Source organism: Ammospiza caudacuta, chromosome 11, assembly GCF_027887145.1.
Source record: "Ammospiza caudacuta isolate bAmmCau1 chromosome 11, bAmmCau1.pri, whole genome shotgun sequence".
NCBI lineage: Eukaryota > Metazoa > Chordata > Aves > Passeriformes > Passerellidae > Ammospiza > Ammospiza caudacuta.
Window position 1 is genome coordinate 16,488,122 of NC_080603.1, and position 17,932 is coordinate 16,506,053.

At 48.1% G+C, this 17,932-nt stretch overlaps 1 protein-coding gene across 3 annotated transcripts in view; it reads left to right on the forward strand.

The window, feature by feature from the left end:
- The window catches only part of FGF12 (fibroblast growth factor 12), a 218,734-nt gene that overhangs the window by 111,706 nt on the left and 89,096 nt on the right, over nucleotides 1-17,932 (forward strand). Inside the window, exon 1 of one of the 3 annotated variants that reach the window (XM_058812069.1) lies at nucleotides 8,252-9,112. The exons of the other annotated variants lie outside the window; for them this stretch is intronic. Within the exon in view, the coding sequence (XP_058668052.1) occupies nucleotides 8,914-9,112 (199 nt within the window). The 5' untranslated portion in view covers nucleotides 8,252-8,913. Of the gene's footprint in view, nucleotides 1-8,251; nucleotides 9,113-17,932 lie in introns of those variants that run through there. 3 annotated transcript variants of the gene reach the window in all.

The window sequence follows — 17,932 nt, forward strand, 5'->3', positions numbered from 1 at the left end:
GAGGTACTGCTGGCTCAGTACATGGGTGACTTCTCCAGGGTCCTTTGTACCCTGTGCCCTGTGATATCAGCTCATCTGTTTTTGAAAGAGGTTGGCTCTTCGGGTGAAATGATAGCAAATCCATCACAACTCTTGCCATGTTGTTCTCTTGATGGATTACCTTTGATATTAACAATAAACATGTGCCTTGCCTTGACTTACTGCCTCCAGATTTCACTCTGACTTTGCTGGATTGAGACAGTCCCTCCTTTCAAAAATGTTCTTACTGAGAGGTGAGAGATTTATCAGTCAGGGCTAAGTTTTCTCTGTCATTTACTTGGCTATCGAGGCTCTCAGCCATTTGTCTTTTGTGGCCAGATTTTCAGCAACACCAAACTATTGGTGGCCATGGTATTAACAGGCTAAATACAGGCAAGTACCAAGAGTGTTTTCAAGAGTGGCCCCATGTGAATCCCTGTGGATGTGCTATTACTGCAACCAAGAGACCAAACTGCTCATGTCTTTCACTATATCCATATTCGTTGTAGTCCTCAGACCATCTTTGTTTTGCCACTTCTGAAGTATGGTAACTAGACTTCATGACTTGTGATACTGGTATTTGCTGCACTGGTACAAATGTTTTTGTACAAATTTGGTAAAACGAGCATTGCTCATTTTTCTCCCTATTGCTCCATCCGTGTACGAATAGGCTTGGGCTCTCCTAGCTGCAGTTCTGTGCAGAAAGCTCCTCTTAGCTGTATCTCTCTCGTGGTTCCCAATTCCCAGAGTCACTGCTTTCTGAGGGAAAAAAATTGCCCAGTCTTGAAGTAATACAGACTGCACAATTTATCCCCAGAGATTTGATCTGTCTGTGTTAAAAGGAAACTTGTTCCTATGAACTCAGTTTCCGTGTCAGTTCAGTTTATTCTCTTCACCAGACTTACTGCGATCATTAATTACTACTGCATTAGGCTTTGTATCCTTGGCAAACTTGGATTTCCTTCCAGACCACTGATATCTTTATTGGTGCCTGGATTGCAGCAGCTCTCAGAGTCCAGGGAAAGAGGACATGGGATTTCATTTTGCTGGAGAGATAGAGGAGTTGATTTATTGCTGGAGAGGGAAATAAATTACAATGCAAATAGCAAGAGGTGTGCTTGTAAGACAGGGGTTTGTGGGGGAAGCAATGCATTCACCCAGATCCTTTTTACCCAGCACTTTAGGTCATCAGGGGATAAGGGAGTCTTCAAACCTTGTCCTAGCTGCATGACAGCTGTAATCTCACATTTACTTTTAGTGTTGAATATGCTCTTGCAGTATGCAGGAGAAATAAGCAGGTTTTGTTAAGTAAGATGCAATCTGAATGCATGTAACTTCAGAGGCATCCTTAGGGCAGGATTAATGTCCCAGCACTCCTGGACTGCAGAGCTGGATGGCAGTGGGAGTACCAGGTCTTGCCAGAGCTGCTGCTTTTCTTTTGAGCTCTCCAGACTGGAAGGATGCTTTGCTGAGTGGCAGAGCAGTGGGCTGCCCCAGTGAAGCACTGCTAAGCTGACCCAGCAGGATTTGAGGTTTGACCTAGCTCAGGCTGCAAATCCTGGCCTTGTGGATTTGGAGGCTGGATGAAGGGACGAGCAAAGTTTGGGTTTAGGGAACTTTCCATGGCTTCTTTAGGTCTGTCAGAATCCATTATGTGCAGATAGACAGATCTACAGGTCTGGAGGAAGTTTGATATTTCTCTTGGCAGCTTCTGGCCCTTCCTCCCGCTCTTGACCTATGCCAGGGCTACAAAGGTGCAATAAGGAGGTGGATCTTCAGTCTCCAAGCCTTGACCTGCTATGGAGCAGATGGTCCCACAGCCCTGCTGGAGGAGCACGATAGGGGTTTCACTCTCTCTCCCTCCTTTTTATCATTCTCAATCACATAATTGGGTTGGTTTGCCTCAGCCAAGATCTAATCAGGAAGGATCTCTTTGACTTTCAGCAAAGTCAGCTTGATGGAAAGTTTAAATGGAAAGGCTTTTCCTGACACACTTGAAAATGGTTTTGGTTGAAATTGGTATCTGGCTACATGGTTGCAACATGAAGAGTTTTCCCTCCTCCCAGGGAGAAGGAGAGGCAGCCTCTCAGACCTCCTGAGCCCAGGGGCTTGGGGGCCCTGGGATGGAGCTGCACTGTGGGGTTTCACTCCCCTCTCTACCCATACCACACCTTCATGCAGGTAGCATGTAAATCCAGTCACAGCCATGTTCTGTGTCCATGGGACATGGGCGTTTCTGGCATTATTGAAACTGTAGGCCAAAATGGGCTACAGGTTGTCATCAACTAGGATGAACAGAGGACAGGGGGGATGGCTGACCTCTCCTAGGGAGAAGAGTGGGAATTGTCTGTTCCTAAAAGTACTACTATCCTGAGGTGGGGACTGAGTCTCTGCTTTAGACAGAGGAGCATGATGTGTGTGTTTATTCAGCCTCAAGCTCATAGGTGGGGTTGTTTATTGGTGGCTATTCCACCTATTTCATGTCAAGCTTCTGCTCTGCATTGAAAGCACAAGGGATGTGGTCTTTTTCTAACACACTGTGAATGCAGATGCAAGACCTGGAGTGAAATCCAAAGTCCACGCTTTACTTTCTTCTTCTGGGCTCCTGTGGCTTAAGGCTATTTGACAGGTAGGCATAGGTGAAAAATCCCTAAAGAAGTGGAATGAGGGAGTTGCTGGGTGTTGGGAGAACCCCAGTGAGGAAGAGGAGGTAGAGGGAGGAAGAAAGGAAGAGAGGCAGCTGTCTGTCCTGTCTTTTAAATTCTCCAGTGCAGGCAAGAAGATACTTGAGTTTTCTTTCCAGATGTGTAGGTGGGTGTTTCTAAGCCTGGAGCAGCTGCTTGTCTGTGTGCCACTGGCTCAGCAAGGGTGGGCTCCTGGCTCTGCCTTGCACAGGGTGACTGCAAGCAGAGTGTCCATCCTTTCATTATTCCTTGATGGGAGATCCTTCAGCAAGGCCTTGTTCCTGCACTGCCCTTCTGACTGAAGTGCTGTGTGGGAGCTGTCACTGGGCAGGTGTTTGCAGGCCCTTTCTCTTGGACTCCTGCCACTTAGGAAGCCACAACTCAAGTGTATCACTGCAAGGACAGCAGCTTTTCATGTCCTGATCCCATTGGGGAAGGCAATGACAGAATGGTTGATGAACAGGGCTGTTGGGCTGAGGTGATAAAAACAGATTTGTGATGCGCCCACCTTGAACAAGCCCCAGGTCTGGCTCTGGCATGTGGGACAGGCACTGACCTGTCTGCAGGGAGGTCTTTATATGTGGGAACAGTTTGAGATGCTCCCTCCTACTGCTCCTTTTCAAGCTTCGTTTCAGGGAAATGATACCAGCAGGTGTTTCCAGAACCCTGGAGACAAAAGTCTATTCATCCATACAGGACGCTTCTTAAAGAAAAATGCTTCACAACACTTTCATTTCTAGACAGCCAGAGTTCCCTTCAGTGAGGAGAAGCTTTCTTGTGTTACCCTGCCTGCATCTCATATAGGCAACCAGTCAACAAGGAGAAATAAAAGCTTCTGCTAAGTAGAAAACCTTCTCTTAAAAGGGAGGGGGGGGGGGGGAAAGTGAATTTATAAAATCCTAGTAGAATTATTTATTTTTCTGACTGCAGTTGGTTTTGTTGTATTGGTACTGCTTGTGGCTTGCTTTTTGCAGTAGTGATTTCATTCTGCAGTGTGCCAGCTGTGTACCTGCCCCTCGCTTTAGCACCTAGACATGCCCAACTTCTCCCCAGGCTGGAGCTGGATTGAAAGACACCAGCTAAACTAATAAATACTTCTTGTGATGAGTTGCAAATTTTGTTTAATTGAATCTTTGAAGGCAAAAAAAGGGAGTGAAGGGCCCATTAAATGAATTATTTCAATATAGCAATCAGGTGATGCAGGCTTTTTTGTGTTTATTAAAAGGCCAAGTCAGCTCTAAGCTCAGCTGTGCGAGAACAGCCCAGAAAGCCGGCCAGTTCTTGTACTCTGCTGCTGTTTAAGGGCCAGATCTCTCTCCCTGAATAGCATATTTAAAGTGGCCATGTGAATTCTTATTAGGCATCCAAACATAGATACAAACTCATGCATTGTAAACAGAATTACCCTGCACAGAAACCGAGCAAAATGCAGCAAGGTCTTGTCTTTTCTTTATCAGGTTACCCAGGCATGTTTTTTTTTCAAAAAGTCCACCCACGCAGAGAGACTGGGGAATGCCAGAGCTGCATGAATTTTAATTATGCTAGACATGCAACAAGGGGCTACCTTATAAAGAATAAAGTTAATAAAACATGGATATGGGCTTAATTCTGCTTAATAAGCAGCCCTGGCAATGCACATTTTAGATGTAATTTACACAGCGTGGAAATTTGGTACAATTCTTAAGAGGTGTCTGCATGCAGACCTTCAAACTCAACAGTGCTTTCCTATTGGAAGAGATTTGTTGCTATGCTGCTGTAAAATGGTGAATTAGGCCATTCATAATTATTGGCCAGAGATGGGAGTCTTTCTTTTTTTCCCATTCAACTACAGCAACATGCACACACATTTTAAAGTGGTATTAAATGTAAATCTCTTCCTTAATTTTCATGTATGCATTTTCAGTAGCTCTGCAGATAAAATAGCAAAATAAACCCTGCATATGTTTGTATCTGTAGTTAGCTCTGTATGTACAGAATTAGTAAAGCAGAGATATGCCTAATGACTGAATCTACAGAACACAGCCCATGGCTTTTGAAGGCTCTATGAAAAATAAACAGGATATTCTGTTAGCAACCCTGCGGGAATTATTGCACTTCACTAAGGAAAGATGCCAATAACCTCCGTTTTGACCTAGATAGATCATTCTGTTTAGGAAGGTAAGGGAATGCAATTCTAGATCTCTTCTCTGCTCAAGTCACCAAAGCCCTGACATTCAGCCAGGCCTTCATTTTAAACCTCAGCACTAAGGACAGAAGAGTTTATCAAGAGGGTGAAATCTCAAAAATGGTAGTGTCTTGAAATGTTAATATTGGTCATGCAGAGGCTCTTGTATGTCTGGGGTGGGGATATTTAGTGAGCACAGTGAGTCTGACCCTCTGCCTGTTCCTCTGTGCCAGATGGGGTCTTTCTCCACAAACTGCAGGGGGAGCACTGGCATATCTCTCCAATGTCATCAAAACAGTCTGTCTTGTTATTTCATGAATTGGTGCTACTCTTGCATTCTGTTTTTCATAGGGTGCACTGTGCAGCTTTGCAGACTGGCACTGAAGTGAGGAGGAAGCCCAGAGAGAAGGGGCATGCCAGAAAAATTGCCATAATAACTATATAATATAGATATTATTTTATATAAAAACGTGTTTTAAAATTATGTTCCTTAAGGAAAAATGCCATATTGGCCCAGTTTGCTCAAACAATTCAGCTTCCATTGGTAGTAAGGACAAAGGCAGCCTGTGAATCTCACAGGAGCTAGTTGGTTTGGAACAGTGTAGGCTGCACAACCCTCAAAGAGGAGTAGCTGATACAGATGAAAATGGAAGATGTTTTGAGCCCTCTTTACCCAAATGGAAGTTGAAGGAGAGAACCTTCACTGTTAGAGATGAAAGCACATGAAGGCTTTTCTGTTTCTCCTGGCAGCCCATCAGAGGTAATGTTTCACTGGTGAGAATGACAGTGCAGGAGCATGATGAGACTGGCCTTCCATTCTCCAGCTCAAGAGCACTCTGGGTTTCCTTGGTGTTTGTAAAAGCTTGGGCTCTTCAGAAAGTCTTGTGAAGCTGGGGCATGATTTGACGTGTGCAGATGTACATGTCAGTAATGTCACCAGAGCTCATGGCACTGTGCCCATGCTCAGAACCAAGCCCTGTGGACTCTCTGGCCATCTGGAGATAAAGGCAGACCTGCATGTTGGCAAATGCAACACTACATTCAGTTTCACAAGCTTTGGCTTAATTTTATTCAGTCACTGCAGAAGTAGGAAGGACCTGAGAGAAGCCTTTCTTCCTAAGAGTTGCAGCAACTCTCTTTTCAGGTCCACAAATCATCCGGGAAAAAAATACTGTGACCGACTTTATCACTGATTAGGATCATTTTTAAGTGCAGAGCTGCTGTTCTGAGTTTACAGCTACACAACAAAACAAATTAGTTGCACATCAAAATAACTGGAACTTATCTAATGTGGGGTGGATAAACTGGCATTTTTTCACCAAACTTGAAGACTACAGGCAAAAAAAGTATCTTTATATATAGATGGAAAATCTCTTTCTTGAGAAGATATGAAGATATGCTCACATCCTTTGAAGATGAAGCTTTGGATAATTCACTGGCATTTCAGATAGTGATTCTCTGATTGCAAACAGCTTTCTTTAGGCCATGCCTGTACCTTGTACTGCAATAATTCTTTGATGTCTAGTGAAATAATCCGATAGAGAAAATTAAAATCTGAAGCATTTTAGCTACAGGAAAGGGAAGAAAAATCTTTATTGATTGGGATGGTGAAATCTGCTCAAAAGAAGTTGGCAGTAGTTAAAAAGAGATCAACAGCCTGGAGAACCTGATTGCACCTCGGTTTGGTATGCATAGAAACTAAGAGTAAAAATCAGGAAGTAATGCCAGAGTTTAGTTAATCATTATGGACATAGTGAGTGGTTGTTTCAGTTGTCTTTTTCTCCCAATACATTAAAATAATTTAGAGCTGAAGTCTAGAGGTGAAGAATTCAGAAAATTTTTAGAACTTAGAAGTGAAGTAGTTAAAAAGATTACTTTGCTAAATCTGGTAATTCCTAGGGTGTGTTACCCACTGGTCCAAAATGCTCTTGTCAGCTGCGAACATGCATCACCCGTACACCTTCAGAGCTGGCTTAATCCTGTCCTGCCATTGTTACTCGCCAAAGTGTAGCAGTGTCCTTTCTCTCTTCCCAGCCGAGATCCCCTCTCCCTCCACCCTGTGCGCTCCCCTAGGGGTCCTGCTCGTCACCTCAGTAACCTGGCAGCTGCCATCGCTACCTGTTACTTGAACCTGAAATCCGAAGAGCACCGTCCTTGTGCAGCAGCAGTTACTTCTCTGGATAACCAGAGATGTTATCTCCACCTTCAGTTTTTTTCGGTGCGGTTTTGTGGCTGGAGATGTGCGGGAGCCAGCCCAGCAGCTGCTGATGGCGGTGTGCGGTGGGACCGCTGCGGCGGGGGCAGCCCAGCAGTGCCCACCGCCGCTGGAGCCGCCCGCACGCTCCTCAACCGAGGCACCGGGCCCGGGCAGGGCAGCCCTCGGGATGCCGGGGTTATCCCTTTTCTCTGCTTCCACAGAGAGGCAGGGAGAGCCACGGACACGCTCGGCTGCCGAGGCTGGGCGCTCGGGCGTCGAGAGCAGCGGGCAGGGAGGCAGCCGGGGTGGCTGCGCGAGTGGCAGGCGGCTCCGCCGGGGGGCTGCGGTCCCGGGGAAGCCCGGCTGCCGGTGGGGGCGGCGGGTCTGCCCGGGCGGAGGGGCAGAGCCGCCGCGGAGCTGCAATCGCCTCGCTTTGCCTGCGCGATATTTCTCATCCAAACCTCGATCACGTAGGATTGCGTAGAAGAGGGCGAGCGGGAGCAGCTGCAATTCTCTCGGAGCCCGGAGCCCGGAGCCCGGCTCCTGCCCGGCAGCCCGGCGGGGCTGCGGGGCTCCCCGCCGCCTTGGCAACAGCCCTGCGCAGCGTGGGCATCCGGGGGGGCTTCCCCGGCCCCTCCCTTCCCTCTCCTCCCCCTCCTCTCCTCGCCTCCCCCCTCCCGGCTCGGGCAGGAGGATGCAGGCGGGAAGCGGGCGCGGCTCGGCTCCTCCTCGCCCCGCCGCCGTCGGGCGGCACCGCGGAGCATCCTGAGCCCCGCACGGAGCAGCAGCAGCAGCAGTGGCAGCCGCACCCCCCCGCCCTTCTCCTCCTCCACCTCCTCCCCGCCTTGCATCGCTCCTCCCGCCGCCGTTCCCGCCGCGGCAGCCGGGCCCGGGGCCGCCCCGGTGCCGAGTGCTCGGCGGCCGCCCGGTCGGCCGGACGATGTGGGTTGCTGCCGTCGGGGAGAGCCGGTGCCGGGGCAGAGGCGGCGAGCAGGGCAGGAGAAGCTGCGCCAGCCATGGCGCTGTGAGCCCGGGGCGCCGAGCTGCGGCGATGTGAGCCCGCACTCGCGGCCGGGTGCTGCTTTTTTTTTTTTTTTTTTTTTTTTTTTTTTTTTTTTTTAAGAATTTAATTTTTTCGCCTTCTTTTTAATTTGTTTGTTGGCCTGCTGCTTTTTCCCGTGGCTGCTTTTTCCTTCCCCTCCCGCCCTCTCTGAGAGCAGAGTGGGTAGGGGGGGAGAGGAGAAAGAGGAGGAGTGCGAACAGAAATGCAGCGCGGCTCTCCCTGAGCCCGGCCGCGGAGCCGCGTCCATGTGCGCGCCCTGCCGCGCAGCGCCTCGGAGCCACCGCGCCGGGGCCGGGGCTGGCCGCGGCCCGAGGGGTCTCTGACTCATCCCACAGCCCCTCGCCGGAGGGCGGCCGGAGGGAGGAAGCGCCGCCGCCTGCGCCCGGGCGGAGCGGAGCGGCACCGCGCCGCAGGGACCCGCGGATCCTCCGCGCCCCCCTCTCCTTTGGACACAGCGGACCTTCGCCAGCGGGGCGGCCGCTCCCGGATCTACGCGGCGCTACCAGCCCGGCCGGGGGTCTCGCCGACGGCCGCCCGCGCCGGGATTTGCGCTCCCCGGGGACAGACCCATGGGCGGCGGGCTCCGGCGTCCAGCCATGGTTGTTAGCCCGGGCGCCCTGCTCCGCCTGGCCGGCTGAGCCCTCCCCGGCGCCGGGACTCGGGGCTGCAGCGCGTTCCGCGGGTCGTTCCCGTGCCCGGTCCCCGCGGGGCGCGGCGGCGGCTCGGCCCCAGCACGCCCGGGCGGCGCACCCCGGAGCGGAGCGGCGCGGGGGGCCCATGAGCGGCGATGGCAGCGGCTATCGCCAGCTCGCTGATCCGGCAGAAGCGGCAAGCGAGGGAGTCCAACAGCGACCGGGTGTCCGCCTCCAAGCGCCGCTCCAGCCCCAGCAAGGACGGGCGTTCCCTCTGCGAGAGGCATGTCCTGGGGGTCTTCAGCAAAGTGCGCTTCTGCAGCGGCAGGAAAAGGCCGGTGAGGAGGAGACCGGGTGAGTACGGCGGGCCGGGGCCCTGGGAAGCCGCTTGGCGGGGATGGCTGCCCCGGGGCGCTCCGGCACCGCCTGGGACGAGGCTTGCTCCGAGCTGAACTTTGGCCTGGGTCCTGGTACATCTCCTCCCCTGCTCTGATGGGATGGGTGGGCTGTGACCTGCTGCCAGCGTCCCTTCACGACTGTCCGAAGTGTGAGCACAGAGGGCAAGAGTGGCCCAGCGGTTTCGTCTGTCGAAGCTTCACCCAGAATTGTATTTTTCCACTTCCTCGTAGATAAGTTTTTTAAATAGTCTCTCATTTTCTGCATGGAGACAAGGAAATCGATAAACTAAGGATCAGTTAAAATTGTGGCCATTTGATTACTAAATCCATCAAGTGCTACTTCAAGAGCTGAGTTGTACAGGGAATTTCATTAGCTTCGAAAGCTTTCTTGATGGCAGCTGCATGACGGTTACACCTGATATGGAGTTTGTGAGGACCTAGAAATGCTCTTTAGGCTAGTCCTTTTAGTCTTGTTTCTTTTTATACTTTTATCCTTGTGTGTGCTCAGTCTTGGTTCCTTGTGAAGAACTTCACCCTAGTGTACACCCTAGTGCTCACATTCCCACGATGAAGTCCCTCCACCCACAGTTTCAGTTCTGAGCCTTGCTTTGGGCTCTCAGCTGTCCTTGGTAGGCGTGAGAACTCAGCACCTGACAAGAATAGGCCCTCCATAATTTCTGAGTAGAATTATGATTTACGTCTTGCTTTATTTTTTTTACTGCTATAAGTCACCATAAAGGTAAGAAAGCAGAGATTGGTTTGAGAGGATGTGGTGAAGATGTAGTTTTCTCAGATATTCTTCAGTATAATGGTTAAAAAAGGGGGATACTCATTCACTTAGCCATTCAGGATGTACCATTAACCTGTGTAACCCTCCTATGTTTTCCATAAACATTAGTATTATGTTTCTTTATCAGTTTCTTCATGAATCCCCTTCTCCACAGCTGAGGTCTGTTGGTAATGACTCTCCACCAAGGCATTGGAGGTAGCTAAGGCTGCTGTTCTTGCCTATAGACTGATGTACATGACCTGGACTCATCTGAGCAAGGGAAGGAAATGGGACAAAGCCTCTCACCATAGAAGGCCACTTCTGTCAGCACTGTTGTCAAACAAAGGGGAAAGAATATTTACCATGGATTGCTGTCAGTGCTCCAGATTCACAGGCTGTGAGGCAGGGACCATACTTAGTTACAGGAATGTTTGAAGACTCAATGCATGGGTTAGGTTGTGCAAACCCATTTCTTTAATGGTCTGCTTTAAAGCAGGTATCACAAGAGGCTGTAAAATACTTGAAATATAGCATGACTCAAAGGGGAAAAGTTGCCTATCATTTTTTCCTACTCAAGTTGTGATGAGTGGTGGCTTGCTGGACTATCCTATATATTAGTTAATCTGGGAGCCAAGACCAGAACACGGCTCTTGCCCAAAAAATGTTGGCATTTTGTCTCGGGAATCACTCTTTGCAGGATCAAGAATGGGAACTGGGAGTCTTACTGATGTAATTTTTTATATTCCTCTTTTTTCTGCATCTTAATCTGCTATTAAGTGCAGTCTTCTAAGGATTGAAAGGGCTGGGAAGTGTAGATCTGTTAGCTAGATTTCAAGATGCTTTGTCTCATGAAAGTTTTAGTGACTTCCAGCAGGATGTGGTTGGGAAGTCTTTTTATTGGTCCTACCCCAGTGCTCCCAGCTACACAGGTCCAATTCTGCTTCCTTGGACTCAGTCAATGCCTGTGAATAATCAATGGATTTTAAGAATTCCCTCAGCTTTCTTGGCCTTTCATGCTGAGGAACTTTTCTGATACCTTACAGGCAAGAGTGATTTTAGGAAATCTTTTTATTGACTTAGAAGGAGGATCAGCACTACTCAGTGTTGTAAAAATAGAGCTGCTCAATCTTCAGAGCTGTCAGTCAATCGCTTGTAACCAGTACTGTATTCATCTTATAAAATCAAACAACTAGAGGAATTAAGTTGCTATGAAAAAAAAAAAAATGAAGTGTGGTTTCCTAGGCTATGGACTGGGTCTTCTTTAGTTCCCTGCATCCATTTTTTAACTAGGGATTAATTTCAGTGATACGTTGTATTCCTGGTCTGGGGCGCTCAGGAGGCACCATGCTAAGAGAGTCTGCTGCTGCCATTGTTTATTCAGGGGAGTGTACTGTGCCCCCAGATAACTTGCTCATTTCAGAATACAGGTTCTGCACAGAAAATGACATGCAAATGAATTGAAAGGGGTTTGAAGAAATGTGCATACATTGTGCAGTGACCCACAACCCCAGTGATTATGTGTACTTAATGATATGCTGGTTCAGTAGTTTGCAAGTCACTGAAGGGAATGAGAGGAACACCCCTGTTCAAGAGGTACAGTTGTATTTGGTGATGATACAGTGCCAGGGGATCTCTCCTTACCTTTTTAAACATGACCTTGTCCTGTGACTATGGGGAGTAACTGTCAAAATACTTCGATTTTACAGAGTGGTTTTAATCTATAGCACTCAACAAGCTCTACCAAATGGAGAGGATTCCTCCCATGTTGCAGAAGGTGAGACCAACTCCAGCTATGGAGCAGTTACCTGACACAGAGACCTAATTCCCAATGCTGGGACCAGCAAGCCACACTTTGGGCCCTGCTTGCCACTGAGCTCAGGATGGAGCAGTGGTGGAGCTGCAGCTTGCACATTACACAGATACAACGCTGGTGGAGGTTCATGTTCCCTTTGCTCCTTTCTTCTGTAAAGTAACTGTGTGAGCTTACATTGATTAAGTAAGCTGTTTAATACATGTTTTAATATGCAAACAGTGCTGTAACTAAAATATTCAGTAAAGACGTGGGTGAGCAGAGTTACTTGGCACTGGTTGGCGCCTTGTGCTCCACTTTGCAGCCTGTGTGAAGTGAGAGTGGCATACTCCTGCTCTTGTATGGGAAGGGAGAATTTGCACCCTGGAGCAGCTGAGTCTCGCATACTGGACATGAGTAGTCAGAGGTTTTGGCAAGCTATGGGGAACCAGATCCATGCAGGGATATCTTGTGTAATCAGATCTATCTGCTCCTGGGGAAAACAGACTGCAGAAACATCTCATTTGTTGGTTCCAATAGGGACTGTGTTGTAAAATGAGAACTAATTTTGTCTGTCTTTTCAATGGGCAAAGGCAGCTGTCTCACATGCACACTGTGTTCTTTTAGAGCTCTTGGATGTGTTTTGCTCCAAGATGACTTACTAGTTTAAGATAGGCCAAATAAGGACACTGAGTGTTGTGGACTAAACTGAACATTTGGACACATGGGTTTAATCCCATTATTGTGAGTTAATACAGGTCATTTGCTGCAATTGTGCATCTATAAATTATATATTTTGCTCTGAACCATAGTGACTTGATAGAGGATTCGAAAGAAATTATTGTATGGCATGGCTTGTCAGTGTAGGTTCAAGAGGTGGATTCTTCCTCAGGGACTGATGGATCCAAGAGTTGAGTGCAGGAGATGAGACAAGGAGCTCTCTCCAAATGACTTCCCTGCCAACAAAGAGTTGAACCAAGTACTTTCATCCCCTTTGTGTCTGAATTAAAGCATCTAAGTGTGTCCCTCCTTCAGCCTGTTTTATAGCAGTCTGAAAAGCCTGGGCTGGTGGGTTCAGCTTGTTTGTGAAAGCTGTCACTGTTGCTTCACCAGCCATCTTCTCAGGCAGAGCTCACCCCAGAGGTGGCCTTCCATCATGCCATGGCCGCTGAACAGCAAAGCTGAGCAGTTTGGCAGCCTTGCACCAAGGGAAACAGGCTAGAGCATCAGGCACAATATCTGTGGGGATTGCTAGAAATTTCATCCAAGTGAAGCCCACTGAAAGAGTGTTATTATTTGGGGAAATCATGTTTGATTCGTTTGGGTCAGGTGATGCCACGCGCTGTGTAGCATTGTCTCAGTCCTCTCAGATATTGCTTTTATAGGTGAGTTACCAGCTCAGAATGCAGAGCTCATTCTCAAACAGGTTTTTCACCCCAGGGAAAAAAAAAAAAAAAGTGTTTTTTTAATTCTCTTTTTTCCCTGTCTGGTACATATTTTGTACTCTTTCAGGGGAAGATACTTTTCCTTAAGGATATATAAAGACTTCTTCCAAAGTGAAGGAAATGGCTTGCATATAGGAAAAAAGCAGTAACTTAAACCATGTTTTCCATTTGCTGTATTTCTCATTTTGAATAATAAATAGTGATTTGGAACTTAAAATGTATGGATGTAGATATTTTTGCAGCAGTATAAGTGAAATATAAGGGCAACTTTAGTTGAAGGACATAGAAGGACTTTGTTCGTTCAGAGATTCATTTAAAGCATTTGAGAAGTCTGTCATCTGCAAGCTGTTAAATTCCCCGACTTAAATCCTAAAGTCCTTTCTGATTTCATGCAGGGTGAAAAAGATGATTGAAGCTCAGGGTAAAAACCACATTTTTAGCTCATAGTCCTTGCCTGCTTTTGTGGAGTAGTACATCTCAGAACAGCTGTAATACCTGCCCAACCTGTGGGATTTGTCCACTTTGTTGCTACTGTCTGAATGCTGGCTGCATTACCCAGGGCATAGCTGCTCCCTGCAGGAGAGAATTCCACCTGGATCCCAGCCCTTCTCTGTGTGTCCATGCATGTCTGGGTGTGTGCCCAAGCAAGGGGGTCCATCACATTCTTCTGCCTGCTCCTCTGCAGAATTTGGTGCTGTGTTCTCTATAAAAGAAGTGGCTGACAGGAATGGAAGTGGCTGGAAATGTGACATCACCTGGACAGCAAGAGCTCCTAGAAGTGCTAGCTGAGATGAGGGCATGGATGGCAAGTCTCCAGGCAGACATGAGCCTGGATAACACCAAGGGGAAGGGCACAACCCTGAGGGCATGCATCCTCTTTGGTGGGGCAGTGCTGTCAGCTCCTTCTGCACCACCCATGCTAATGAATGCCAACATAACCAGGAGGGAGGAAGAGGCTCCCTGCTGCTGATGACAGCTCGGCTGATGGGTTTCATTTTACCCAGCTGATGCCCGGGGGTGGTATCACACACATTTGTCACTTGCAGATGTGGTGGTGTCATGGTGCATGGCTGTGCTCTGTGTCAGATAGCAGCTCTGAGCTCTCAGTGCCTAAAGTCTGGGGGAGAGCTGCAGGTTCCTGGCTTTCTCCAGAGCATGGAAAACTCAGCTGCCAGCCTGCTTCCCAGCACAGCTTATGGGTGAGCATGTCAGTCACTAAGCCGCTTCGGACTAGTTCTGGACTGAGTATGCTTGATGCCAAGAAAATCCGTGGAAGTTATCCAAGCTCTGAGAGGGATGGATATCTTCTGTCCCCATGGCCTCAGGGGTAGCTGTGCTTGTGAGAGCAGTGGAAATTGTTAGCCAGCAGAGGCTCACCATTAGATCAATACAAATGATTGATTCTTCCGTCACCGGCCAAATGGGAGAGTCAGGGCAAAAAGTGGTTTGTGAGTGATTATTTCCCTTCACCATAAAAAATCCATATACATCAATTTATCGTTGACTGATACAACTGTTGGGTTTTTTTTGGGGGGGGGATAATGGTGCAATTTCATTTAGAAGATTCTGATATGATTCCTTCTTTAACTTTCAGGTATTATTCTAAATGAAATGTTAATTTGAAATATAAACCCAAAAGCTTGAGTTCCAAAAAAATACCAACATGGAGACAAGGTTTTCTTTCTTCCTTACTTGCTTTGCTGAATTCAACACAAATTTAGAATGATTCCAGTAGACCAGTTACTTCATATTTTAACAGATAAATTACCTATTAACCAGAACAATCATGAGCTTGACTTGGGCAGTGAGGAGAGCAGAGCTGCCATGGGAGCTGATGAGGCTGTTTGAGAGACAAACATAATCATGAGTCTCACTGTGGTGGGGAACAAGTGCAAATGCAGTTGGGCTTATCTGCTTTCCTTCCTTCCCCTCCCCAAAAAGGACTACCATGAACCACAGTGGCCAGGTAGGTGTTTGTTTCATCCCCATTTGTCTCATTTGATCTATCCTTCTGAACAGTTACGTGCATATTGCTTCTGAGATTTTTCTGCTCCTGCACAGTTGAAACCAAGCTGTGATTTGTTATTAAAATCAAAGGAAGAATTTTATCAAGCAAAACATGTAAGAGATTGATATCCCTTTCATATTTGCAAGCTCCATGGCTTGGCAGAAGGTGACCAAGAACATAGACAAGAACAGGTCAGAGAAAGCAGCTCCAAAGAACTAATTTTTAAATAAAGACTAATCATTGAATGCAGATATGTTTCTGTATGTTCTGTCATAGTGTCATTGCCATGACTGCATTATTATTGTGTCTTGATCTTGGAAATGTTTTGAGAAGTGACCTGTACTGAAGTAATCTTCTCTGTGCCTGGGCTGTACTTGCTGCAGTCTGTTGGGGAGCAGCCCTTTTGTACTCTGTTCTCCTGTTTAATACGTGGCTCATCTCTATTCCCCAGCTAACACAAGATTCTTCATGTTAATGTATTATCCTTTCTGAGCGTGGAGTAAGCTACTACACCTATTTTGTCTTCGCCCTCTTCTGACATGTAGCAGAATCCTGAAATAACTCAGCCTTTCCAGAGGCTGGTTTTAATTTGCATCTCTCTTAGAAGCTGTAGGAGAACCATGGATGCACTCATGGGTGCCTCTCTTCCAGCTTGCAGGAACTGGGGTTTTGTGCTTTGAGGGAGTCAGTGTGGAGACTGAGTTTGTGCAGCATGGTCACAGGGCTGTAGGGCTACAGCTTCTTAACAGTACCTCTGAAAATAGCAGCTACAACACATTTCTAAAATGGTAAAGCAGAAGGCATCTTTCTTGAGAGCCGTGGAACACGACTGTGGGATTCACTGTTCAGGCAGACCACTCATTTTGGCTTTTCCAGCCCCCACGCTGCAGCTCAGACAAGTAACTGCGCTCATTCCCAGCACTGAAATGAGGCTTTCTGACACTCTGATGGATCTTATGTGGCTGCTGAGAAAATGCACCTGGATGCAAGCTGGCACTTGTCACACACCTTTTCTGTCCTGTGTTAATTCCAGAATGCCCTGGCTAAAGGTGACAGAGACACAAGGCTACAAACCTGGAGGCAGGGTGGTGACCTGAGTCCTGAGCCATTCCAGTCTTCTGGGAGGAGCTGTGGCTGGTTGTTGGTATGATGAGGCTCTATGCAGCACCTCTGGGCATTTCTGCTCTCTGCCCTTTCCCTGTGGAGTGCGCTGCACCAGGAGATGAAGGTTAATGCTGGAAGCAGCAGCATCACAGAAGGGGTCTGTGCAGCTGTGTTGCTGCATCTGCTCTGTGGCTTTGGGTTTGTCATGAGGAGCTGACTGTTCCTCTGTGCAGGGGTACCCACTGAGGAGATGCTGCGTGGGCTTCTGCAGCCCTAGGCAGAGCTCTAAGACTGTTGAGCTCCTGTGCTCAATAGCAAGGGGGAGGTAGCAGTAGCAGCTCCTCTTGTCTTGGCAGCATGTGCACCTGTTGTACCTGAAGTTTTGTGTGGGAGGTGGAATTTTGTGCAATCCCATCTGACTTGCATCGATGACCCCTCCTCCTTCAGTTTTACCAAGCACAAAAACAAACTCCATTTCCAAGGGTGCTTGGCTGGCCCTGCTGTGTTCCTGAAGAGGAAGCCTCAGCTGTGGACCTCTGGCACTTCACTGGCCAGAAGGTGGGCAGCTGTGGTAAAAGGAGAGGAGCAGGTCAGCTGTCACCTGCCTGTGTTCCCCATCTTTCTTCCTGGGACCTTTTCAGCACAATAGTTCTTTTTTGGAGTGTGCACCTTCAGTGATAGATGTCAGAAAATGGCTGGTTGCCTCTCATGGAGGGGGCTGTACATGAGGGTGAAGATCCAGGGCTAGGTACAGCCACTGCAGTGGTGGAGAGCATCCCACATCCTCTCACATCCCACATTCTCTCACATCCCACAGCAGCATCTGTGGAGTGCTCTGTGCACTCCTGTCTCACCTTCCCTCCAGCAGCCTGCTCTGTTAAGGGCATGTGTTACATCCAGTGGACAGCTTCGTGCTGTGAACTGGCAAAATAACCACAGAGAGGCAATGTAATTCTGTTACTTGTGCCTCTTCTCCAGCTGAAACCTGATTGCAGTTATGATAAAGATAAAATCCCCCTCAAATGTTCCTTTCTTGAGATGCTTAAGCATTTTGGATTGGAATGAAGGAAGAAAAGAGAGATCCTGGGGTTAATAGAACATGCTCACTTAATTGATATTTATCTAGAATAGCATCGTTGGCTGTCTCCTCCCTTGTTGGCTGCACAGATAGTTTCTTTGCTTAGCAGTTGCCACCCATGTTTCCTCAGCTGCCAAATAAATACATTTCATTCATCCCCCAAAGCAAAACTGTTTGCAAAAGGTCAAGTGGATGAGTCTGCTGCAAATGAGGCCAGGCTGCAAAAAGCCAGTCCACATTTTCCAGAACATTGAGAAGCAGTAGAAATCAGCAAAAAGACAGCTGGTTTTGGCTTCCAGCACCCAGCTTAGGGTTGGGTTGCTGAAGGGTTCCCTGGGGTCTTGGGAGCCACTGGGCTGCAGGAGATGCAGGGATCAGATGCTGGCAGGTGAGGGGCCTGGACCATCCACCTGCCCTGTAGCTGGTGGTTTTCTGGCACAGCTCCTGTAACTGGAGCTGGGGTGAGTCACTGGCTGCCTCCGGTATCGATCTGCAGCCGTCCCTGCGCTCATTCTGTGGTGATCAGCATCACACTCTGGCAGGGATTGTCTGTTACTGGGCTAAAAGGGCTGGCAGAGCGTGG